The 26,429-nt window shown below is 53.7% G+C and overlaps 2 protein-coding genes across 2 annotated transcripts in view; one reads left to right on the forward strand and one right to left on the reverse strand.

Moving 5' to 3' along the window:
- Positions 1-3,304: 3,304 nt before the first annotated feature.
- On the reverse strand, positions 3,305-14,465 carry exosc4 (exosome component 4). The gene is made up of 3 exons (XM_072507949.1): positions 14,255-14,465; positions 12,445-12,651; positions 3,305-3,770 (listed from the first exon to the last, which is right to left on the reverse strand). The coding sequence occupies exons 1-3, from the start codon at positions 14,423-14,425 to the stop codon at positions 3,411-3,413; spliced, it is 738 nt and encodes a 245-aa protein (XP_072364050.1). The 5' UTR covers positions 14,426-14,465; the 3' UTR covers positions 3,305-3,410.
- Positions 14,466-15,054: 589 nt separating this feature from the next.
- oplah (5-oxoprolinase, ATP-hydrolysing) overlaps positions 15,055-26,429 on the forward strand; it is a 167,870-nt gene continuing 156,495 nt past the window's right edge. Inside the window, exons 1-3 of the mRNA XM_072510166.1 lie at positions 15,055-15,630; positions 20,090-20,319; positions 23,608-23,792. Coding sequence (XP_072366267.1) covers positions 23,618-23,792 — 175 coding nt within the window. The 5' untranslated portion in view covers positions 15,055-15,630; positions 20,090-20,319; positions 23,608-23,617. The remainder of the gene's footprint in view (positions 15,631-20,089; positions 20,320-23,607; positions 23,793-26,429) is intronic.

Consider the following 26,429-nt stretch of genomic DNA (forward strand, 5'->3'; position numbering starts at 1 on the left):
ATGCGGGGGAGAGGGGACGTCGAGCTGCGTATACCTGTTGATGGTCTGACTGTAGTCTATGACCATCCTATGTTTCTCCCCGGTCTTTACAACCGCCACTTGAGTTCTCCAGGGGCTGTTGCTGGCCTCGATAATGCCTTCCTTTAGTAACCGTTGGACTTCCGACCTAATGAAGGTCCGGTCCTGGGAATTGTACCGTCTGCTCCTGGTAGCGACGGGTTTGCAATCGGGGGGGGGCAAGGTTTGCAAACAGGGAAGGCGGGTCGACCTTGAGGGTCACGGGGCTGCAGACAGTGAGGGGGGGTATGGGGCCGCCGAATTTGAAGGTTAAACTTTGCAGGTTACACTGGAAGTCCAGTCCTAGGAGTGTGGCAGCGCAGAGATGGTGGGAGGACGTAGAGTCGGAAGTTATTGAACTCCACGCCCTGGACCGCGAGGTTGGCTATGCAGTACCCCCGGATCTCCAGAGTGGGACCCAGAGGCCAGGGAGATCTTTTGTTTAAAATTGGGTGTACAGCGAGGGAGCAGTGTCTTACCATATTGGGATGGATGAAGCTCTCCGTGCTCCCAGAGTCGATCAAGCAGGATGTCTTGTGCCCGTTGATGAGTACCGATGTCGTAGCGGTTGAAAGCATTCGGGGCCGAGACTGGTCCAGTGTCACTGAGGCAAGTTGTGGCAGAAGCGGAGAGATCTCGTCGGGTGATACACGGCCACCCTAGTCGGGGTCCTGAGACGTCATCCAAGATGGCTGCCCCCATGAATCGCACATGGCCTGCGAGAGGAATGGCAGCGGGCCCGGTTCGCCTGTGGAGACAGCGGCGGCCGACCGGGCCTGGCATACTGCCACGAGGTGCCCCTTCTTCCCGCAGCTCTTGCAGATTGCGGATCAGGCCAGGCAGCATTGCCGGGGGTGTTTGTTTTGCCCGCAAAAATAGCATCGGGCCCCCCCCCCGCCCCCGGGGTTTCCTGGCTGCCGCACTGCACAAGCTTGTGGGGAATTTCAGGGTGTTTTGGAAACAGCCGCGGGTGGGGTCCACCCTGTCCATGCGGGTACCGCGCGGTCGGGAGCGTGGGCCTGAGCGTTGCGGGAGGCTACATCTAGGGAGTGCGCAAGTTTCCGTGCCTCTTCAAGCCCTAGCGTGTCGTTTTCCAGCAATCACTGGCGGATTTTAGAGGACAGCATGCCCGCAACAAAAGTCCCGTCTTAAGAGTGCGATGTGGTCATTGGCTGAGACTTGTGGACAGTTACAGTTTCTACCTAACACGAACAATGCACGGTAAAAATCGTCCAGTGATTCCCCTGGGATCTGCCGTCTAGTAGCTAAAACATGCCGAGCGTATACCTGATTCACAGTGCGGATGTAGTGCTCTTTTAACAAAGTCATTGCGTCCTTGAAACCGTCCGCATCTTCGATAAGCGCGTAGATTTCGGAGCTCACCCTTGAGTGGAGATCTTGCATTTTCTGTTCCTCCGTGGGGGTAGTCGGGGCAGTCCTGATGTACCCGTTGAAACATGCCAACCAATGTTTAAAGGTTGCTGCTGCATTTGCCGCGTGGGGGTTGATTTGTAGACACTCTGGCTTGATGCGGAGAGCAGCCATTCTTCAATTCTTGTCCATTAAATTGATGCACAATCAATCACTACTGAAGCGAGATTGTAGTCCAATTGAAGGCTTTAATGAACAAGTAGTTACCCCAGCAGCTCCGGTACAGAATGACTGCTGTGGGTGAAGCACAGACTCTTATGCTCAGCCTACTGGGCGGAACCAGCAGGCAGGTTCTACCACTCATACTACAATATAAGGTACATCCCACCTAGGTACCGCGATACCCCTAATATAGCCTACCACAGTCCATTCATCCGTTGTCGCAGCGCCTGCATGGCCTCGCCAATGTACCACGCTTCAGGACATCCTTTCCTGCAGCGTATGAGGTAGACAATGTTGGCCGAATCGCACGAGTATGTACCTCGTACCTGGTGGGTGGTGTTCTCACGTGTAATGGTGGCACCCATGTCGATGATCTGGCACGTCTTGTAGAGATTTTCATGGCAGGATTGTGTGGTGTCGTGGTCGCTGTTCTGAAGGCTAGGTAATTTGCTACAATGTTTTGTTTGAGATTGCACGGTTGTTTGAAGGAGGGCTTGTCCATAGGGGATGGTTTCTTTAATGTGTTTACAGTGGAAGCTGGAGAAGTGGAGCATCGTGAGGTTATCCGTGGGCTTGCAGTAAATCGAAGTGCCGAGGTGACTGTCCTTGATGGAGATGAGCGTGTCCAAGAATGCAACCAATTTTGGAGAGTAGTCCATGGTGAGACTGATGGTGGGATGGAACTTATTGATGTCATCGTGTAGTCGTTTTAGTGATTCTTCACCATGTGTCCAAAGGAAAAAATGTCATTGATGTGTCTGGTGTATAACGTCGGTTGAAGGACATGTGCAATGAGGAAGTCTTGTTCAAACTTGTGCATGAAAATGTTGGTATATTAAGGTGCAAATTTGGTCCCCATGGCTGTTCCGTGCGTCTGGATGAAGAACTTGTTGTCGAAGGTGAAGACGTTGTGATCCAGAATGAAGCGGATGAGTTGCAGAATTGCGTCTGGAGATTGGCAGTTGTCGGTGTTGAGTACTGAGGCTGTTGCAGCAATGCCGTTGTCATGGGGGATGTTGGTGTAGAGTGCCGAGACGTCCATTGTGACAAGGAATGTTCCTGGTTCAACTGGTCCATGGGTGCGGAGTTTCTGTAGGAAGTCCGTTGTGTCGCGACAGAAGCTGGGTGTACCTTGTACGATGGTTTTCAAGATGCCCTCGATGTAGCCAGGGAGGTTTTCACACAGGGTCCCATTGCCGGATAGGATAGGGCGGCCTGCTGTGTTGTTGGCCTTGTGTATTTTCTGGAGACAGTAGAGATCTCCAACGCAGGGAGTATGTGGGATGAATTGCTGTGAATGTTTGAAATTTGATGTTATGGAATTTGTCCTGATGTGTAAGACATACACACGAACATAGGCATTCGGAGGAGGAGGCCATTTGGCCCCTTGAGCCCGGCTTAACCCCACATTTCACCCACCCCCGATTAGCACCGGCTCCCTTGTTAGTCCAGAACTATCTACTTTTGCCTTAAAAATATTTGGTGACCCTGCCTCCCCTGCTCTGGGGAAGGGAGTTCCAAAGACTCACTGAAGCTTCGATAACCTGTCCCCCGTGTCCTTTCCAGGGATAATCAGGAACAGAGCTGTGTTACTCGCACATTTTACAAATGATGCAGAGTTAGGAAGGTACAAAGTTTTGTCATAATCCTTAAATATAAAGAAAAGTAATACTTTTATTGAGGGGATCTCATACACACCCAAAGGTTTGCACGACAACATGGAGGCACTACAACATGGAACAGTCCATCTCTACAGTCCATCACTCCCCCACCAGTGTGGTAACTTCCTGCACGTGCTCCCTGACCACGCGGTCCAGCACGGCATACACATCCCCGCACGCTTTGGCCGCTGCGTCTACCACTTTCTCCAGGTGGTCCTCATGTAATCTCGAGTTCATTTCCAGCAAGGCGATCTGCTGGGACTTGGGGAGCAGAGCCAGTGCCACCTGGGGGCCCCCTGTAGATTCCTCGATGTAGCTGAGATCCACCAAGGGACTGTCCTCGATAAAACCTGTGGAACACGCGCACACATAGTCCCGCATGGGGATCCCTGCGTCAATCACCGCCAGAGTTGCTGCATTAACGCAGGCGCAATAGTTCCCGCCGTCCGCCTGCAGGATCTGTGGAGGAGAAAAAAACGAGACGTCAACAGAGGAGAGATGAATTCCCGGGATGTGAACGGGGATTAATACCCGGGAATGTGAACGGGGAGGGGGATTCATACCCGGGGATGTGAACGGGGAGGGGGATTCATACCCGGGGATGTGAACGGGGAGGGGGATTAATACCCGGGGATGTGAACGGGGAGGGGGATTAATACCCGGGGATGTAAACAGGGAAGGGGATTAATACCCAGGGATGTTAACGGGGAAGGGGATTAATACCCGGGGATGTGAACGGGGAAGGGGATTAATACCCGGGGATGTGAACGGGGAGGGGCATTAATACCCGGGGAGGGGGATTAATACCCGGGGATGTGAACGGGGAAGGGGATTAATACCCGGGGATGTGAACGGGGAGGGGCATTAATACTCGGGGATGTGAACGGGGAGGGGGATTAATACCCAGGGATGTGAACGGGGAGGGGGATTAATACCCGGGGATGTGAACGGGGAGGGGCATTAATACCCAGGGATGTGAACGGGGAGGGGCATTAGTACCCGGGGATGTGAGCGGGGAGGGGGATTAATACCCGGGGATGTGAACGGGGAGGGGGATTAATACCCGGGGATGTGAACGGGGAGGGGGGTTAATACCCGGGGACATGAACGGGGAGGGGGATTAATACCCGGGGATGTGAATGGGGAGGGGGATTAATACCCGGGGACATGAACGGGGAGGGGGATTAATACCCCGGGATGTGAATGGGGAGGGGGATTAATACTCAGGGATGTGAATGGGGAGGGGGATTAGTACCCAGAGATGTGGGGAGGGGGATTAATACCCAGGGATGTGAATGGAGATTAATACCCAGGGATGTAGGGAGGGGGATTAATACCCGGGGATGTGAATGGGGAGGGTGATTAATACCCAGGGATGCGGGGAGGGGGATTAATACCCGGGGATGTGAACGGGGAGGGGGATTAATACTCAGGGATGTGGGGAGGGGGATTAATACCCAGGGAGGTTTGATTCCCATGGGGCGAATGGGTGCAGAAACGCCATCTCTTTCTGGTCTGTTCTGTGATGTTGAGGGAGGGACCCATCGGTCTAACCTTGGCGCTGGCACCAACAGCTCCCCGAGCAACACCGCAGATTAATTCAGTCACATTGGCGAATTTCCACTTAGCCTTAGGAACTGAAGGCCATTCAGCCCCTCCAGCCTGTTACACAGGAGGAGGCCGTTCAGCCCCTCCAGCCTGTTACACAGGAGTAGGCCATTCAGCATCTCCAGCCTGTTACACAGGAGGAGGCCATTCAGCCCCTCAAGCCTGTTACACACGAGGAGGCCATTCAGCCGCTCCAGCCTGTTACACATGAGGAGGCCGTTCAGCCCCTCCAGCCTGTTACACAGGCCGTTCAGCCCCTCCAGCCTGTTACACACGAGGAGGCCATTCAGCCCCTCCTGCCTGTTACACAGGAGGAGGCCATTCAGCCCCTCCTGCCTGTTACACAGGAGGCCATTCAGTCCCTCCAGCCTGTTACACAGGAGGAGGCCATTCAGCCCCTCCAGCCTGTTACACAGGCCATTCAGCCCCTCCAGCCTGTTACACACTGAGGATGCCATTCAGCCCCTCCAGCCTGTTACACAGGAGGCAGTTCAGCCCCTCCAGCCTGTTACACACGAGGAGGCCATTCAGCCCCTCCTGCCTGTTACACAGGAGGAGGCCATTCAGCCCCTCCAGCCTGTTACACAGGAGGCCATTCAGTCCCTCCAGCCTGTTACACAGGAGGAGGCCATTCAGCCCCTCCAGCCTGTTACACAGGAGGCCATTCAGCCCCTCCAGCCTGTTACACACGAGAAGTAGACCAAACATCCCCTCCTTGAGGTTATTACACAGGATCAGGTCACTCAGCCCTCTTCAGCCTGTTACATCATTCTGTTATATCATAACTGATCTGGACCTCAGCTCCATTTACACAATTCCCCCCTCCCCAGAGGAAATAATTTGTGTTTATCTTAGGTCAGGCTGACTTCAACGAGCCAGAAAACGTAGGCAGCAAAACAAATGGTGAATGAACAGCAGGTCAGTGGCTGGCGATGACCAACTTTTCCATCACTGGCAGAATCCAATGATGTGGAGATGCCGGCGTTGGACTGGGGTGAGCACAGTACGAAGTCTTACAACACCAGGTTAAAGTCCAACAGGTTTGTTTCGATGTCACTAGCTTTCGGAGCACTGCTCCTTCCTCAGGTGAATGAAGAGGTATGTTCCAGAAACATATATACAGACAGATTCAAAGATGCCAGACAATGCTTGGAATGCGAGCATTAGCAGGTGATTAAATCTTTACAGATCCAGAGATGGGGTAACCCCAGGTTAAAGAGGTGTGAATTGTGTCAAGCCAGGACAGTTGGTAGGGTTTCGCAGGCCAGATGGTGGGGGATGAATGTACTGCGACATGAATCCCAGGTCCCGCTTGAGGCCACACTCGTGTGTGCGGAACTTGGCTAGAAGTTTCTGCTGGGCGATTCTGCGTTGTCCTGAAGGCCGCCTTAAGAACATACGAACTAGGAGCAGGGGTAGGCCATCTGGCCCCTCGAGCCTGCTCCGCCATTCAATGAGATCATGGCTGATCTTTTGTGGACTCAGCTCCACTTTCCGGCCCGAACACCATAACCCTTAATCCCTTTATTCTTCAAAAAACTATCTATCTTTATCTTAAAAACATTTAATGAAGGAGCCTCTACTGCTTCACTGGGCAAGGAATTCCATAGATTCACAACCCTTTGGGTGAAGAAGTTCCTCCTAAACTCAGTCCTAAATCTACTTCCCCTTATTTTGAGGCTATGCCCCCTAGTTCTGCTTTCACCCGCCTTGGAGAACTCTTACCCGGAGATCAGAGGCTGAATGCCCTTGGCTGCTGAAGTGTTCCCCGACTGGAAGGGAACATTCCTGCCTGGTGATTGTCACGCGATGTCCGTTCATTCGTTGTCGCGCGACAATCACCAGGCAGGAATGTTCCCTTCCAGTCGGGGAACACTTCAGCAGTCAAGGGCATTCAGCCTCTGATTTCCAGGTAAGTGTTCTCCAAGGCGGCCTTCAGGACGCGCGACAACGCAGAATCGCCGAGTAGAAACTTATAGCCAAGTTCCACACACGAGTGCGGCCTCAACTGGGACCTGGGATTCATAGAACATAACAGCGCAGTACAGGCCCTTCGGCCCTTGATGTTGCGCCGACCTGTGAAACCACTCTAAAGCCCATCTACTCTATTCCCTTATCGTCCATATGTCTATCCAATGACCATTTGAATGCCCTTAGTGTTAGCGAGTCCACTACTGTTGCAGGCAGGGCATTCCACACCCTTACTACTCTATGAGTAAAGAACCTACCTCTGACATCTGTCTTATATCTATCTACCCTCAATTTAAAGGTATGTCCCCTCGTGCTAGACATCACCATCCGAGGAAAAAGGCTCTCACTGTCCGCCCTATCCAATCTTCTGATCATCTTGTATGCCTCAATTAAGTCACCGCTTAACCTTCTTCTCTCTAACGAAAACAGCCTCAAGTCCCTCAGCCTTTCCTCATAAGATCTTCCCTCCATACCAGGCAACATTCTGGTAAATCACCTCTGCACCCTCGCCAATGTTTCCACATCCTTCCCATAATGCGGCGACCAGAATTGCACGCAATACTCCAAATGCGGCCGCACCAGAGTTTTGTACAGCTGCAACATGACCTCATGGGTCCAAAACTCAATCCCTCTACCAATAAAAGCTAACACACCGTACGCCTTCTTAACAACCCTCTCAACCGGAGTGGCAACTTTCAGGGATCTGTGTACATGGACACCGAGATCTCTCTGCTCATCCACACTTTCAAGAATCTTATCATTAGCCCAGTATTCCGTCTTCCTGTAATTCCTTCCAAAATGTATCACATCACACTTTTCTGCATTAAACTCCATTTGCCACCTCTCAGCCCAGCGCTGCAGCTTATCTATGTCCCTCTGTAACTTGTAACATCCTTCCGCACTGTCCACAACTCCACCGACTTTAGTGTCATCTGCAAATTTACTCACCTATCCTTCTACACCCTCCTCCAGGTCATTTATAAAAATGACAAACAGCAGTGGCCCCAAAACAGATCCTTGTGGTACACCACTAGTAACTGGACTCCAGTCTGAACACTTCCCATCAACCACCACCCTTCGTCTTCTTCCAGCTAGCCAATTTCTGATCCAAACTGCTAAATCTCCCTGAATCCCATGCTTCCGTATTTTCTGCAATAGCCTACCGTGGGGAACCTTATCAAACGCTTTACTGAAATCCACATACACCACATCAACTGCTTTACCCTCATCCACCTGTTTGGTCACCTTCTCAAAGAACTCAATAAGGTTTGTGAGGCACGACCTACCCTTCACAAAACCGTGTTGACTATGTCTAATCAAATTATTCCTTTCCAGATGATTATACATCCTATCTCTTATAAACCTTTCCAAGATTTTGCCCACAACAGAAGTAAGGCTCACTGGTCTACAGTTACCAGGGTTGTCTCTACTCCCCTTCTTGAACAAGGGGACAACATTTGCAATTCTCCAGTCTTCTGGCACTATTCCTGTAGACTAAGATGACTTAAAGATCAAAGCCAAAGGCTCAGCAATCTCCTCCCTAGCTTCCCAGAGAATCCTAGGATAAATCCCATCCGGCCCAGCGGACTTATCTATTGTCACACTTTCCAGAATTGCTAACACCTCCTCCTTCTGAACCTCAAGCCCTTCTAGTCTAGTAGCCGGAATCTCAGTATTCTCCTCGACAACATTGTCTTTTTCCTGTGTGAATACTGACGAAAAATATTCATTTAGCACCTCTCCTATCTCCTCGGACTCCAAGCACAACTTCCCACTACTGTCCTTGACTGGCCCAACTCTTACCCTAGTCATTCTTTTATTCCTGACATATCTATAGAAAGCTTCAGGGTTATCCTTGATCCTACCTGCCAAAGACTTCTCATGTCCCCTCCTGGCTCTTCTTAGCTCTCTCTTTAGGTCCTTCCTAGCTAACTTGTAACTCTCGAGCGCCCTAACTGAACCTTCATGTCTCATCTTTACATAAGCCTCCTTCTTCCTCTTGACAAGTGTTTCGACTGCCTTAGTAAACCACGGTTCCCTTGCTCGACCACTTCCTCCCTGCCTGACAGGTACATACTTATCAAGGACACGCAGTAGCTGTTCCTTGAACAAGCTCCACATTTCCATTGTGCCCATCCCCTGCAGTTTTCCTCTCCATCCGATGCATCCTAAGTCTTGCCTCATCGCATCATAATTGCCTATCCCCCAGATATAACTCTTGCCCTGCGGTACATGAGAGTTTGGCTGATGATGGATCAATGAGAGTTTGGCTGAAGGTGGATTGGAACTTTATGGGAAAAACAAAATGTTAGATAAAGCTTTGTGTGAAGAAATGTCAAGACAGGGTTTTTTGGTAGCAGGCTGTAATCACTTGTTTTTGTACCAGACAAATTGCAGTAACGGCCTTGGGAATGGGTGCACTACGCTTAAAGATAATTATAATTGAGGGGGCTGAATTATAATTGAGTTGAAAGCTCAGATAGAAATGCGTGGGGGCTGCCCTCAGCAATGAACCAAAAATGTATAAGAACTGCTGTTAGATGCATTGATTTTGGCTTGCTGTTGTAACTCTCAAGAGATACAGTGGTCTTAGCCCCGGCCGAGAAATAAACATATGTTAAAGTAACGAGGTGTTCGACTGATCATTTCATCCGGACTGGCTGCAAAAGAATCCTCAAATATACCTATCCCTTTCCATCACTAAAGTAAACGTAATGGAATTGTGGTCACTATCACCAAAGTGCTCACCTACCTCCAAATCGAACACCTGTCCTGGTTCATTACCCAGTACCAAATCCAATATGGCCTCGCCTCTCGTCGGCCTATCTACATACTGTGTCAGGAAACCCTCCTGCACACATTGGACAAAAACGGACCCATCTAAAGTACTCGAACTATAGCGTTTCCAGTCAATATTTGGAAAGTTAAAGTGCCCCATAACAACTACCCTGTTGCTTTCGCTCCTATCCAGAATCAACTTTGCAATCCTTTCCTCTACATCTCTGGAACTTTTCGGAGGCCTATAGAAAACCCCTAACAGGGTGACCTCTCCTTTCCTGTTTCTAACCTCAGCCCATACTACCTCAGTACACGAGTCCTCATCAAACGTCCTTTCTGCCGCCGTAATACTGTCCTTGACTAACAATGCCACCCCTCCCCCTCTTTTACCACCTTCCCTGAGCTTACTGAAATATCTAAACCCCGGCACCTGCAACAACCATTCCTGTCCCTGCTCTATCCATGTCTCCGAAATGGCCACAACATCAAAGTCCCAGGTACCAACCCATGCCGCAAGTTCACCCACCTTATTCCGGATGCTCCTGGCATTGAAGAAGACACACTTTAAACCACCTTCCTGCCTGCCGGTACACTCCTGCAACTTTGAAACCTTACTCATGACCTCACTACTCTCAACCTCCTGTATACTGGAGCTACAATTCAGGTTCCCAAGCCCCTGCTGAACTAGTTTAAACCCTCCCGAAGAGCATTAGCAAATTTCCCCCCCAGGATATTGGTACCCTTCTGGTCCAGGTGTAGACCATCCCATTTGTAGAAGTCCCACCGACCCCAGAATGAGCCCCAATTATCCAGAAATCAGAAACCCTCCCTCCTGCACCATCCCTGTAGCCACGTGTTCAACTCCTCTCTTTCCCTATTCCTCGTCTCGCTATCACGTGGCACGGGTAACAACCCAGAGATAACAACTCTGCTTGTCCTAGCTCTAAGTTTCCACCCTAGCTCCCTGAATTCCTGCCTTACATCCCTATCCCTTTTCCTACCTATGTCGTTGGTACCTATGTGGACCACGACTTGGGCTGCTCCCCCGCCCCCTTAAGGACCCAGAAAACACGAGCAGAGACATCACGCACCCTGGCACCTGGGAGGCAACACACCAACCTGGAGCCTCTCTCGTTCCCACAGAATCTCCTATCTATCCCCCTAACTATGGAGTCTCCAATGACTAATGCTCTACTCCTCTTCCCCCTTCCCTTTTGAGCAACAGGGACAGACTCTGTGCCAGAGACCTGGACCCCATGGCTTACCCCTGATAAGTCCCCCTCCCCAACAGTATCCAAAGCGATATACTTGTTACTAAGGGGAACGACCACAGGGGATCCCTGTACTGACTGCTTCCTCCCAGCCACTCTCACCATCACCCATCTATCTTTATTCTTCGGAGTAACTACATCCCTGAAGCTTCTATCTATGACCACCTCTGCCTCCTGAATGATCCGAAGTTCATCCAGCTCCAGTTCCCTAATGCGGTTTCTGAGGAGCTGGGAATTGGTGCACTTCCCACAGATGAAATCAGCATGTACACTGACGGCGTCCCTCACCTCAAACATTCTGCAGGAGGAACATTGCACTACCTTCTCTGCCATCCCCTCTAGATAAAAAAAAGAAAAAGAGCTTACCTGTTATTCACTCCCCTTCTCAGCAAGCACTCACTCAGCAACCTCCGCGCCCTGCACGATAACACCTGAGAGAAATTAAAAGAAACACTACTTACCAGTCACCAGCCAATCCCTTACCTGCAGACTGTGACGTCACGGTTCAACTTCTTTCTACTTCTACCTGCCCTCGAGCCTTCCTCTTGATCTTTACAGCGGTTGTTTTTTTTTGGTTAGAGGAGGGGGTAGGGAGGGAAACACTGAAGAAGTGTTTCAGGTTTGAGTGTCACTTGACAACAGCTCCTCCACAAACTACCGTCAAGTTAGGGTGACCACAACGGAGGTATGCAAATTTCCCTCGCAACAGCCAATCAGCAGCTCCGCTCTACTGCCCTCTGCAGGATGCTTGTCGCATTACATTCATCCCCCACCATCTGGCCTGCGAAATCCTACCAACTGTCCTGGCTTGACACAATTGACACCTCTTTAACCTGGGGTTACCCCATCTCTGGATCTGTAAAAAGATTTAATCACCTGCTAATGCTCGTATTCCAAGCATTATCTGGCATCTTTAAATCTGACTATATATATGTTTCTGGAACATACCTCTTCATTCACCCGAGGAAGGAGCAGCACTCCGAAAGCTAGTGACATCGAAACAAACCTGTTGGACTTTAACCTGGTGTTATAAGACTTCTTACCAGAATCCAATCAGATCATAGAATTTACAGTGCAGAAGGTGGTCCTTGGAAAGAGCACCCCACTGAAGCCCACACCTCCACCCTATCCCCGTAACCCCATCTAACCTTTTTGGACACTAAGGGCAATTTATCATGGCCAATCCACCTAACCTGCACATCTTTTGGACTGTGGGTGGAAACCGGAGCACCCGGAGGAAACCCACGCAGACACAGGGAGAACATGCAGACTCCACACAGACAGTGACCCAAGCCGGAATCGAACCTAGGACCCTGGAACTGTGAAGCAACAGTGCTAACCACTGTGCCCAGGTGCAGGATATGGAACAAATATTGAAGCATTAATGATCACAGAAAGTGTTGGGAGGTCTTTGAGAAACAGAATGTCTGCACTGATCCCCGGAACACAGCTGAAAACATACAGCCAGGGTGAGAGTTCATGGAAGGCATCATGCTTCAGCATACCTGAACGTAGATGTCAATCTGGGATCTTGGGTAAAGCTGAGTTAAAATAGCAGCTTCAAACGTCTGTTTCAGATGTAAGGTCATCTCAGAGGATTTTCGATCACCATGAGGCCGCCTCTTACGCTCACCCGTGCTGAAGGTCGCCATGCTGTACTGACAATTCACCATCGCCTTGTCGTGAAGGGCTTTACTGCGAGCACCACGAAACTGAAAGGAAACAGAGACCAGAAATCACACACAACCAACAGAGACACACCAACCACTCTTTATCTAACCCAGTGCTGTACTGTCCTGGGAATGTTTGATGGGGACAGTGTAGAAGGAGCTTTACTCTGTACCTAACCCCGTGCTGTACCTGTCCTGGAAGTGTTTGATGGGGACAGTGTCGAGGGAGCTTTACTCTGTGTCTAACCCAGTGCTGTACCTGTTCTGGGGGTGTTTGGTGGGGACAGTGTAGAGGGAGCTTTACTCTGTATCTAATCCCGTGCTGTGCCTGTCCTGGGAGTGTTTGATGGGGACAGTATAGAGGGAGCTTTAGACTGTATCCAACCCCGTGCTGTACCTGTCATAGAATTTACAGTGCAGAAGGAGGCCATTCGGCCCATCAAGTCTGCACCAGCTATTGGAAAGAGCCCCCTACCCAAGGTCAACACTTCCACCCTATCCCCATAACCCAGTAACCCCACCCAACACGAAGGGCAATTTTGGACACTATGGGCAATTTATCATTGGCCAATCCACCTAACCTGCACATCTTTGGACTGTGGGAGGAAACCGGAGCACCCAGAGGAAACCTACGCACACACGGGGAGGATGTGCAGACAGTGACCCAAGCCGGGAATCGAACCTGGGACCCTGGAGCTGTGAAGCAATTGTGCTATCCACAATGCTACCGTGCTGCCCCTCCACAATGCTACCGTGCTGCCCTGGGAGTATTTGATGGGGACAGTGTAGAGGGAGCTTTACTCTGTATCTAACCCCGTGCTGTACCTGTCCTGGGAGTGTTTGACGGGGACAGTGTAGAGGGAGCTTTACTCTGTATCTAACCCCGTGCTGTACCTATCCTGGGAGTGTTTGCTGGGGACAGTGTAGAGGGAGCTTTACTTTGTATCTAACCCCGTACTGTACCTGTCCTGGGAGTGTTTGATGGGGACAGTGTAGAGGGAGCTTTACTTTGTATCTAACCCCGTACTGTACCTGTCCTGGGAGTGTTTGCTGGGGACAGAGTAGACGGAGCTTTACTTTGTATCTAACCCCGTACTGTACCTGTCCTGGGAGTGTTTGATGGGGACAGTGTAGAGGGAGCTTTACTTTGTATCTAACCCCGTACTGTACCTGTCCTGGGAGTGTTTGCTGGGGACAGTGTAGACGGAGCTTTACTTTGTATCTAACCCCGTACTGTACCTGTCCTGGGAGTGTTTGATGGGGACAGTGTAGAGGGAGCTTTACTTTGTATCTAACCCCGTACTGTACCTGTCCTGGGAGTGTTTGCTGGGGACAGTGTAGACGGAGCTTTACTTTGTATCTAACCCCATACTGTACCTGTCCTGGGGGTATTTGATGGGGACAGTGTAGAGGGAGCTTTACTCTGTATCTAACCCCGTGCTGTACCTGTCCTGGGAGTGTTTGATGGGGACAGTGCAGAGGGAGCTTTACTCTGTATCTAACCCCGTGCTGTACCTGTCCTGGGAGTGTTTGATGGGGACAGTGTAGAGGGAGCTTTACTCTGTATCTAACCCATTGCTGTCGGTGCACATGCGCACTGACGGGCGCTGCCGCAGTTCCTGCGCATGCGCAGTTGCTCTCTCACCTCGTGCGGGCCATAAACCACCGCCAGCGCCTTGGTGTTTCCCTGTTCGATATAAGCAGAGCCATCGGCCTGCGCGAATACCCCCATACGCGCCTGGATTTTCCTCAGCTCGGTGGATTTCCGTCCGTCGATCCGGTAACCCTGATCCGACAGCAGCTCCATCCCCGCCATCTTATTAGGCACCCCGCCCGGAGCCGGAAATGGACTTCACCTCCCACAACCCCTGATATGCGCGCGGCGCCTGCCGGGAACAGGAACTATATCCCCCGGCATGCCTCAGTCACAGACGGGATCTAATTGTCAGTCTGGCGGACAGATTGCACTCTGGGAAATGTAGTCCAGTTATCATCCGGCTGATTTAGATTATAGAATAGAGAATCTGTGAACGGAGTTGCCCATCTTTCTTGGTCAGTATGTGTACGAACAGCAGATAGACAATTATTCTGTCACTGAAGAGTTCGTTTCATGTCTGTAGGGGAACCAATAAATATGTGGGCGGTGGAAATCTGAGACATCCTATTGGATAGTTGCTGGACCAATCAGAACAAAGGAGACATTACTCTAATCACAGGTCAACACATTATGAAGCTGCCCATTGGTTGGTGCCTGTCGCCAATCAGATACGGGGTTGGTGATCGTTCTGCCCATCGGTCAGAGTAGGGCCTATCAGATTCAAGCTGTGAGAGGATTGGCTGAACCAGCTCCGATCTAGGCGCTTCTTATTGGACGGCGGTTTAAAGCGGCCTCTTTGATTCGTTGGCTAGCCTGCCCACGTGCGGTTGAGCGAAGCCTTTGTGACGATGCTCTGCGATTGGATGCCAAAGCGGGGTCCGCCGTCTCTGATTGGACCAGGCTGGCAAAGGGCGGGACTTGGCAGCGTTCGGAGGAGCCACGGCTGTCCGGAATCCAGAGTGACCGGCCCCAACCCACTGCCCGGAGACAACCCGCCGCCCGGAGACAACCCGCCGCCCGAGTCCGGACTGACCGGACAACCCGCCGCCCGAGTCCGGACTGACCGGACAACCCGCCGCCCGAGTCCGGACTGACCGGACAACCCGCCGCCCGAGTCCGGACTGACCGGACAACCCGCCGCCCGAGTCCGGACTGACCGGACAACCCGCCGCCCGAGTCCGGACTGACCGGACAACCCGCCGCCCGAGTCCGGACTGACCGGACAACCCGCCGCCCGAGTCCGGACTGACCGGACAACCCGCCTCCCGAGTCCGGACTGACCGGACAACCCGCCTCCCGAGTCCGGACTGACCGGACAACCCGCCTCCCGAGTCCGGACTGACCGGACAACCCGCCGCCCGAGTCCGGACTGACCGGACAACCCGCCGCCCGAGTCCGGACTGACCGGACAACCCGCCGCCCGAGTCCGGACTGACCGGACACAACTCGCCGCCCGAGTGAGTCCAGTCAGTGCAGCCGTGACAGGGTGAAACGGTCATTCCGACCGACCGACCGACTGACTGGGGGGAGGGGGGGTCAGAGTTTGACTGACTGGGGGGAGGGGGGGTCAGAGTTTGACTGACTGGGGGGGGGGGGGTCAGAGTTTGACTGACTGGGGGGGGGGGGGGTCAGAGTTTGACTGACTGGGGGGGGGGGGGGGTCAGAGTTTGACTGACTGGGGGGAGGGGGGGTCAGAGTTTGACTGACTGGGGGGAGGGGGGGTCAGAGTTTGACTGACTGGGGGGAGGGGGGGTCAGAGTTTGACTGACTGGGGGGGGGGGTCAGAGTTTGACTGACTGGGGGGAGGGGGGGTCAGAGTTTGACTGACTGGGGGGGGGGGTCAGAGTTTGACTGACTGGGGGGGCGGGGTCAGAGTTTGACTGACTGGGGGGGGGGGTCAGAGTTTGACTGACTGGGGGTGGGGGGTCAGAGTTTGACTGACTGGGGTGGGGGGTCAGAGTTTGACTGACTGGGGGCGGGGTCAGAGTTTGACTGACTGGGGTGGGGGGTCAGAGTTTGACTGACTGGGGTGGGGGGTCAGAGTTTGACTGACTGGGGGCGGGGTCAGAGTTTGACTGACTGGGGTGGGGGGTCAGAGTTTGACTGACTGGGGTGGGGGGTCAGAGTTTGACTGACTGGGGTGGGGGGTCAGAGTTTGACTGACTGGGGGGGGGGTCAGAGTTTGACTGACTGGGGGGGGGGTCAGAGTTTGACTGACTGGGGGGGGGTCAGAGTTTGACTGACTGGGGGGGGGGGGGGTCAGAGTTTGACTGACTGGGGGGGGGTCAGAGTTTGACTGACTGGGGTGGGGGGTCAGAGTTTGACTGACTGGGGTGGGGGGTCAGAGTTTGACTGACTGGGGGGGGGTCAGAGTTTGACTGACTGGGGGGGGTCAGAGTTTGACTGACTGGGGGGGGGGTCAGAGTTTGACTGACTGGGGGGGGGGGTCAGAGTTTGACTGCCTGGGGGGGGTCAGAGTTTGACTGACTGGGGGGGGGGGTCAGAGTTTGACTGCCTGGGGGGGGTCAGAGTTTGACTGCCTGGTGGGGGGGGGGGTCAGAGTTTGACTGACTGGGGGGGGGGGGGGTCAGAGTTTGACTGACTGGGGGGGGGGGGTCAGAGTTTGACTGACTGGGGGGGGGGTCAGAGTTTGACTGACTGGGGGGGGGGGTCAGAGTTTGACTGACGGGGGGGGGGGGTCAGAGTTTGACTGCCTGGGGGGGGTCAGAGTTTGACTGACTGGGGGGGGGGGTCAGAGTTTGACTGACTGGGGGGGGGGGTCAGAGTTTGACTGCCTGGGGGGGGTCAGAGTTTGACTGACTGGTGGGGGGGGGGTCAGAGTTTGACTGACTGGGGGGGGGGTCAGAGTTTGACTGACTGGGGGGGGTCAGAGTTTGACTGACTGGGGGGGGGGTCAGAGTTTGACTGACTGGGGGGGGGGGTCAGAGTTTGACTGACTGGGGGGGGGGGTCAGAGTTTGACTGCCTGGGGGGGGTCAGAGTTTGACTGACTGGGGGGGGGGGGTCAGAGTTTGACTGACTGGGGGGGGGGTCAGAGTTTGACTGCCTGGGGGGGGTCAGAGTTTGACTGACTGGTGGGGGGGGGGTCAGAGTTTGACTGACTGGGGGGGGGGTCAGAGTTTGACTGACTGGGGGGGGGTCAGAGTTTGACTGACTGGGGTGGGGTCAGAGTTTGACTGCCTGGGGGGGGTCAGAGTTTGACTGACTGGGGGGGGGTCAGAGTTTAACTGACTGGGGGGGGTCAGAGTTTGACTGACTGGGGGGGGGTCAGAGTTTGACTGACTGGGGGGGGTCAGGGTTTTGACTGACTGGGGGGCGGTCAGAGTTTGACTGACTGGGGGGGGTCAGAGTTTGACTGACTGGGGGGGGGTCAGAATTTGACTGACTGGGGGGGGGTCAGAGTTTGACTGACTGGGGGGGGGTCAGAGTTTGACTGACTTGGGGGGGGGGGGGTCAGGGTTTGACTGCCTGGGGGCGGGGTCAGAGTTTGACTGACTGGGGGGGGTCAGAGTTTAACTGACTGGGGGGGGGAGGTCAGAGTTTGACTGACTGGGGGGGGGGTCAGAGTGTGACTGACTGGGTGGGGGGGTCAGAGTGTGACTGACTGGGTGGGGGGGTCAGAGTGTGACTGACTGGGGGGGGGGTCAGAGTGTGACTGACTGGGGGGGGGGTCGGAGTTTGACTGACTGGGGGGGGGTCAGAGTTTGACTGACCTGGGGGGGGGGTCAGAGTTTGACTGACTGGGGGGGGGGTGGTCTGTGTTAGGCTGACTGGGGGGGGGCAGGGAGTTTGGCTGACTGGGGGGGGGGGGTCAGAGTTTGACTGACTGGGGGGGGTCAGGGTTTGACTGCCTGGGGGCGGGGTCAGAGTTTGACTGACTGGGGTGGGGGGTCAGAGTTTAACTGACTGGGGGGGGGGGAAGGTCAGAGTTTGACTGGCTGGGGGGGGGGGGGGGAGGTCAGAGTTTGACTGACTGGGGGGGGGGTCAGAGTGTGACTGACTGGGAGGGGGGGTCAGAGTTTGACTGCCTGGGGGGGGTCAGAGTTTGACTGCCTGGTGGGGGGGGGGGGGTCAGAGTTTGACTGACTGGGGGGGGGGGGTCAGAGTTTGACTGACTGGGGGGGGGGGGGGTCAGAGTTTGACTGACTGGGGGGGGGGTCAGAGTTTGACTGACTGGGGGGGGGGTCAGAGTTTGACTGACTGGGGGGGGGGGTCAGAGTTTGACTGCCTGGGGGGGGTCAGAGTTTGACTGACTGGGGGGGGGGGGGTCAGAGTTTGACTGACTGGGGGGGGGGGTCAGAGTTTGACTGCCTGGGGGGGGTCAGAGTTTGACTGACTGGTGGGGGGGGGGTCAGAGTTTGACTGACTGGGGGGGGGGTCAGAGTTTGACTGACTGGGGGGGGGTCAGAGTTTGACTGACTGGGGGGGGGTCAGAGTTTGACTGACTGGGGGGGGGTCAGAGTTTGACTGCCTGGGGGGGGTCAGAGTTTGACTGACTGGGGGGGGGTCAGAGTTTAACTGACTGGGGGGGGTCAGAGTTTGACTGACTGGGGGGGGGTCAGAGTTTGACTGACTGGGGGGGGTCAGGGTTTTGACTGACTGGGGGGCGGTCAGAGTTTGACTGACTGGGGGGGGTCAGAGTTTGACTGACTGGGGGGGGGTCAGAATTTGACTGACTGGGGGGGGTCAGAGTTTGACTGACTGGGGGGGGGTCAGAGTTTGACTGACTTGGGGGGGGGGGGGGGGCGGTCAGGGTTTGACTGCCTGGGGGCGGGGTCAGAGTTTGACTGACTGGGGGGGGTCAGAGTTTAACTGACTGGGGGGGGGAGGTCAGAGTTTGACTGACTGGGGGGGGGGTCAGAGTGTGACTGACTGGGTGGGGGGGTCAGAGTGTGACTGACTGGGTGGGGGGGTCAGAGTGTGACTGACTGGGGGGGGGGTCAGAGTGTGACTGACTGGGGGGGGGGTCGGAGTTTGACTGACTGGGGGGGGGGTCAGAGTTTGACTGACTGGGGGGGGGGTCAGAGTTTGACTGACCTGGGGGGGGGGTCAGAGTTTGACTGACTGGGGGGGGGGTGGTCTGTGTTAGGCTGACTGGGGGGGGGCAGGGAGTTTGGCTGACTGGGGGGGGGGGGGTCAGAGTTTGACTGACTGGGGGGGGTCAGGGTTTGACTGCCTGGGGGCGGGGTCAGAGTTTGACTGACTGGGGTGGGGGGTCAGAGTTTAACTGACTGGGGGGGGGGGAAGGTCAGAGTTTGACTGGCTGGGGGGGGGGGGGGGGAGGTCAGAGTTTGACTGACTGGGGGGGGGGGTCAGAGTGTGACTGACTGGGAGGGGGGGTCAGAGTGTGACTGACTGGGGAGGGGGGTCAGAGTGTGACTGACTGGGGGGGGTCAGAGTTTGACTGACTGGGGGTGGGTCAGAGTGTGACTGACTGGGGTGGTCAGAGTTTGACTGACTTGGGGGGGGGGGGGTCAGAGTTTGACTGACTGTGGGGGTCAGAGTTTGACTGACTGCGGGGGGGGGGGGTCAGTGTTAGGCTGACTGGGGGGGCAGGGAGTTTGGCTGACTGGGGGGGGAGGGGTTCAGGGCGTTAAATTGATTGGGGAGGGGGTGTCAGGATGTTAGGTTGATGTGATGCTGGGGGCGTTAGTCTGAATGCAGGGTATGGGTGTTCTGGCTACGTGAGCTCCACTACCCTCTAATTCGCTGTTATCTGGAATGCTCATTTCTTCAGATATTGATCAAATCTGTTTACATTCTGCTCCGTTCCTCGAGGGCAGAAAGGATTCACACAATGTGCCCATGGAAAACATGCCTGTTTAAAATGCTGGAACTGGTTCTTTGCTTTGATTGTATTTAGGATGACAGAAGACTGAAGCAATTTATTAAACTTCCCAGCATCTCTATTGTGAGCAGCACTCCACCAGCAACATCAGGAGGGCTCGGCTGCCTGTGTCTCAGGTGAATCTGTCTCAGTCTGTGGAAACTGGGATTGGAATTCCAGCAATTGCAGTCGGACCAGCTAAACTGCTGGCAATTTCAAATTACACGCTGCTGTAAACTTTGGGACTAACCTGCAGAACAAAGTTGGTAAATTGACAATGATTGATATACACAGTTAAGTTATATAACAGAGATCTATTGTACAGTAACAGAGAAGTTCAGGAGGTTTAAAATTAGCCAGTTCAAATCTGTATATTTGACATTTGCAGTTTGAGAGAAATTGCATTTCTGTAGCACCTTTCACATTCTCACTCCCCCCGCTTTCCTGGAGTACATTTGAAATATAGCCACTGTTGCAATGTTGGAAATATGACATTCAATTTGCACACATGAAGGTCACACAGACAGCAATGTGACACTGATCAGATATTGCATTTCCGGTGTTTGGTGAGGGATATATATTGGCCTGAGGACACATGGGCGTAACTGCCCTGCTCTGCACGGGTTCAATTACCGAACCAGCTTACCCGAACAGGCGCCGGATTGTGGCGACTGGGGGTTTTTCACAGTAACTTCACACTTGTTGCAATAAAAGGTTATTATTATTATCTTGTTAGAATAGTTCTTTGTGATCTATAATGCCCACCTGAGAGGGCAGTAAAGGCACAGATTAAAGTCATGGCACCTCCCTCAGGACAGACCTTCTGACAGTGCAGCACTCCCTCAGTACTGACCCTCTGACAGTGCGGCACACGCTCAGTGCTGACCCTCTGACAGTGCGGCACTCCCTCAGTACTGACCTTCTGACAGTGCAGCACTCCCTCAGGACAGACCCTCTGACAGTGCAGCACTCCCTCAGTACTGACCCTCTGACAGTGCAGCACTCCCTCAGTACTGACCCTCTGACAGTGCGGCACTCCCTCAGTACTGATCCTCTGACAGTGCAGCACTCCCTCAGTACTGACCCTCTGACAGTGCAACACTCCCTCAGCACTGACCCTCTGACAGTGCAGCACTCCCTCAGTACTGCCCCTCTGACAGAGCGGCACTCCCTCAGTATTGACCCTCTGACAGTGCAGCACTCCCTCAGTACTGACCCTCTGACAGTGCAGCACTCCCTCAGTACTGACCCTCTGACAGTGCAGCACTCCCTCAGTACTGACCCTCTGACAGTGCAGCACTCCCTCAGTACTGACACTCTGACGGTGCAGGACTCCCTCAGTACTGACCCTCTGACAGTGCGGCGCTCCCTCAGTACTGACCCTGACAGTGCGGCACTCCCTCAGTACTGACCCTCTGACAGTGCGGCACTCCCTCAGTACTGACCCTCTGACAGTGCTGGACTCCCTCAGTACTGACTATCTGACAGTGCAGCACTCCCTCAGTACTGACCCTCTGACAGTGCGGCACACGCTCAGTGCTGACCCTCTGACAGTGCGGCAATCCCTCAATACTGACCTTCTGACAGTGCAGCACTCCCTCAGGACAGACCCTCTGACAGTGCAGCACTCCCTCAGTACTGACCCTCTGACAGTGCAGCACTCCCTCAGTACTGACCCTCTGACAGTGCAGGACTCCCTCAGTACTGACCCTCTGACAGTGCAGGACTCCCTCAGTACTGACCCCCTGACATTGCAGGACTCCCTCAGTACTGACCCTCTGACAGTGCAGCACTCCCTCAGTACTGACCCTCTGACAGTGCAGCACTCCCTCGGTACTGACCCTGTGACAGTGCAGCACTCCCTCAGTACTGACCCTCTGACAGTGCAGCACTCCCTCAGTACTGACCCTCAGTGCTGACCCTCTGACAGTGCGGCACTCCCTCAGTACTGACCTTCTGACAGTGCAGCACTCCCTCAGGACAGACCCTCTGACAGTGCAGGACTCCCTCAGTACTGACCCTCTGACAGTGCAGCACTCCCTCAGTACTGACCCTCAGTGCTGACCCTCTGACAGTGCGGCACTCCCTCAGTACTGACCTTCTGACAGTGCAGCACTCCCTCAGGACAGACCCTCTGACAGTGCAGCACTCCCTCAGTACTGACCCTCTGACAGTGCAGCACTCCCTCAGTATTGACCCTCTGACAGTGCAGGACTCCCTCAGTACTGACTCTCTGACAGTGCGGCGCTCCCTCAGTACTGACCCTGACAGTGCGGCACTCCCTCAGTACTGACCCTCTGACAGTGCGGCACTCCCTCAGTACTGACCCTCTGACAGTGCGGCACTCCCTCAGTACTGACCCTCTGACAGTGCAGCACTCCCTCACTACTGACCCTCTGACAGTGCAGGACTCCCTCAGTACTGACCCTCTGACAGTGCAGGACTCCCTCAGTACTGACCCTCTGACAGTGCAGCACTCCCTTAGTACTGACCCTCTGACAGTGCAGCACTCCCTCGGTACTGACCCTCTGACAGTGCAGCACTCCCTCAGTACTGACCCTCTGACAGTGCAGCACTCCCTCAGTACTGACCCTCAGTGCTGACCCTCTGACAGTGCGGCACTCCCTCAGGTACTGACCTTCTGACAGTGCAGCACTCCCTCAGGACAGACCCTCTGACTGTGCAGCACTCCCTCAGTACTGACCCTCTGACAGTGCAGCACTCCCTCAGTACTGACCCTCAGTGCTGACCCTCTGACAGTGCGGCACTCCCTCAGTACTGACCTTCTGACAGTGCAGCACTCCCTCAGGACAGACCCTCTGACAGTGCAGCACTCCCTCAGTACTGACCCTCTGACAGTGCAGCACTCCCTCAGTATTGACCCTCTGACAGTGCAGGACTCCCTCAGTACTGACCCTCTGACAGTGCGGCGCTCCCTCAGTACTGACCCTGACAGTGCGGCACTCCCTCAGTACTGACCCTCTGACAGTACGGCACTCCCTCAGTACTGACCCTCTGACAGTGCGGCACTCCCTCAGTACTGACCCTCTGACAGTGCGGCACTCCCTCAGTACTGACCCTCTGACAGTGCAGCACTCCCTCACTACTGACCCTCTGACAGTGCAGGACTCCCTCAGTACTGACCCTCTGACAGTGCAGGACTCCCTCAGTACTGACCCTCTGACAGTGCAGGACTCCCTCAGTACTGACCCTCTGACAGTGCAGCGCTACCTACGAATGACCGCCTTTGGATTTTGTGCACAGTACTCTGCTGTGGGTACTGAAGGAACACAAGCCTGACCCTGAGGTGAGAATGTTATCCATTATTACATTCAGCTAACGCTGAAAGAATTTAAAAGTTTGCAGTGAACTCAAAAACCCATCCGCACCCGTTGTTGCCCAGTCGGATCTCCTTGTCTGACAGCAGCCAGCCTCCAAAGTTTAGTGGCATCGTGAGGGGGGACAGGGCGGCGGCGGTGTTTAAAGAGACAAATCACAGTGGTTTCCATGCAAACATACTGTTCTTTCTCTTTCTGTCACATCGGTAATCGCAGCCTTTCAGCGATGGTTGAACCACAGAGGATTCAGTTTGCCATCGATCGCGGCGGGACTTTCACAGACGTGTTTGCCAGGTGTCCCGCGGGAAAGGTCCGAGTCATGAAGCTGCTGTCTGAAGACCCGGCCAATTACCGAGATGCTCCCACCGAGGGCATCAGGAGACTACTACAGGAGGTAAGTCGCTGAGCAGATTGGCATACATCTTGGTGAGTCAACGCAGCAACTGGGACGCCTATGTTAATTGCGTAATTGGTTAATATTGTATGGAGTTGTTGGGCATCAACTGGGCATTCACTTGTGCTCCTATAACCGTGAACACAGCCCAGTCCATCACACGGACCTGCCTGCCAGCCATTGACTCCATCTACACCTCCCGCTGCCTGGGGAAAGCGGGCAGCATAATCAAAGACCCCTCCCACCCGGCTTACTCACTCTTCCAACTTCTTCCATCGGGCAGGAGATACAGAAGTCTGAGAACACGCACGAACAGACTCTAAAACAGCTTCTTCCCCGCTGTCACCAGACTCCGAAACGACCCTCTTTATGGACTGACCTGATTAATACTACACCCTGTATGCTTCACCTGATGCCGGTGTTGATGTATTTACATTGTGGACCTTGTGTTGCCCTCTTGTGTATTTTCTTTTTTTTTTCATGTACTCAATCTGTTTGAGCTGCTCGCAGTAAAATACTTTTCACTCTACCTCTGTACACGTGACAATAAACAAATCCAAATCCAAGTGAGATTATTCAATTAAGAGCGTGCTTGTCATGTAATGGGTCACTGTAAAAATAACTTATAAGCATGTGTCCAGATTCGGCTCCAGTTTTATCCTTCGAACTTGGTTTTCTGGAAAAGAAGATTCCGTGGAATTTCCCACAGTAAATCACTGGAGGAGGAGATGACCATGCCCCTGCACAGTGAATTACTAAAGCAATGGGGACACCCACAGTATTGTTTTCAGTAGAACATTGGCATAGTAAGGACACGTGTGCCATCACTCATAGTAGATCAGTCAGAGGGAGAGAACCCAGTGGCATTGCTCCCTGTGAATCACTGGAGAAGGGGAACACCAGTGGCAATGCTCACTGTGAATCACTGGAGAAGGGGACGTCAGTGGCATTGATCACCGTGAATCACTGGAGAAGGGGGACACCAGTGGCATTGCTCACTGTGTATCACTGGAGAAGGGGAACACCAGTGGCATTGCTCACTGTGAATCACTGGAGAAGGGGGACGTCACTGGCATTGCTCACTGTGAATCACTGGAGAAGGGGGACGTCACTGGCATTGCTCACTGTGATTCACTGGAGAAGGGGGACGTCACTGGCATTGCTCACTGTGAATCACTGGAGAAGGGGACGTCAGTGGCATTGCTCACTGAATCACTGGAGAAGGGGGACGCCAGTGGCATTGCTCACTGTATCTCTGGAGAAGGGAAACACCAGTGGTATTGCCCACTGTGAAACACTGGGGAAGGGAAACACCAGTGGTATTGCTCACTGTGAATCACTGGAGAAGGGGAACACCAATGGCCTTGCTCACTGTGAATCACTGGAGAAGGGAAACACCAGTGGTATTGTCACTGTGAATCACTGGAGAAGGGGGATGCCAGTGGCATTGCTCACTGTGTATCACTGGAGAAGGGGAACACCAGTGGCATTGCTCACTGTGTATCACTGGAGAAGGGGAACACCAGTGGCATTGCTCACTGTGTATCACTGGAGGAGGGGGACGCCAGTGGTATTGCTCACTGTGAATCACTGGAGAAGGGGGACCGCAGTGGCGTTGCTCACTGTCACTGGAGACGGGGGATGCCAGTGGCATTGCTCACTGTGTATCACTGGAGAAGGGAGACCCCAGTGGCATTGCTCACTGTAAATCAGTGGAGAAGGGGGACCCCAGTGGCATGCTCACTGTGAATCACTGGAGAAGGGAAACACCAGTGGCATGCTCACTGTGAGTCACTGGAGAAGGGGCACGCCAGTGGCATTGCTCACTGTGAATCACTGGAGAAGGGGGGCGTCAGTGGCATTGCTTACTAAATCACTGGAGACGGCGGAACACCAGTGGCATTGCTCACTGTGAATCACTGGAGAAGGGGGACACCAGTGGCATTGCTCACTGTGAATCACTTCAGAAGGGGGACCGCAGTTTCATTGCTGACTGTGTATAATTGGAGAAGGGGGACCCCAGTGGCATTGCTCACTGTAAATCGGTGGAGAAGGGTGAAACCAGTGGCATTGCCCACTGTGTATCACTGGAGACGGAGGACGCCAGTGGCATTGCTCACTGTGAATCACTGGAGAAGGGGGACGCATGTGGCATTGCTCACTGTGAATCACTGGAGAAGGTGGACACCAGTGGCATTGCTCACTGTGAATCACTGGAGAAGGTGGACACCAGTGGCATTGCTCACTGTGTATCACTGGAGAAGGGGGACACCAGTGGCATTGCTCACTGTGTATCACTGGAGACGGGGGAACATCAGTGGCATTGCTCACTGTGAATCACTGGAGAAGGGAAACGCAAGTGGCATTGCTCACTGTGGATCACTGGAGATGGGGACGCCAGTGGCTTTGCTCTCTCTATCAATGGAGAAGGGGGAAGCCAGTGGAATTGCTCACTGAATCACTGGAGAAGGGGGTCGCTAGTGGCAATGCTCACTGTGTATCACTGGAGAAGGGGGACACCAGTGGCATTGCTCACTGTGTATCACTGGAGACGGGGGAACATCAGTGTCATTGCTCACTGTGTATCACCGGAGAAGGGAAACACCAGTGACATTGCTCACTGTGAATCACTGGAGAAGAGGGA

The sequence above is a fragment of the Scyliorhinus torazame genome, chromosome 6 (assembly GCF_047496885.1).
Source record: "Scyliorhinus torazame isolate Kashiwa2021f chromosome 6, sScyTor2.1, whole genome shotgun sequence".
Classification (NCBI taxonomy): Eukaryota; Metazoa; Chordata; class Chondrichthyes; order Carcharhiniformes; family Scyliorhinidae; genus Scyliorhinus; species Scyliorhinus torazame.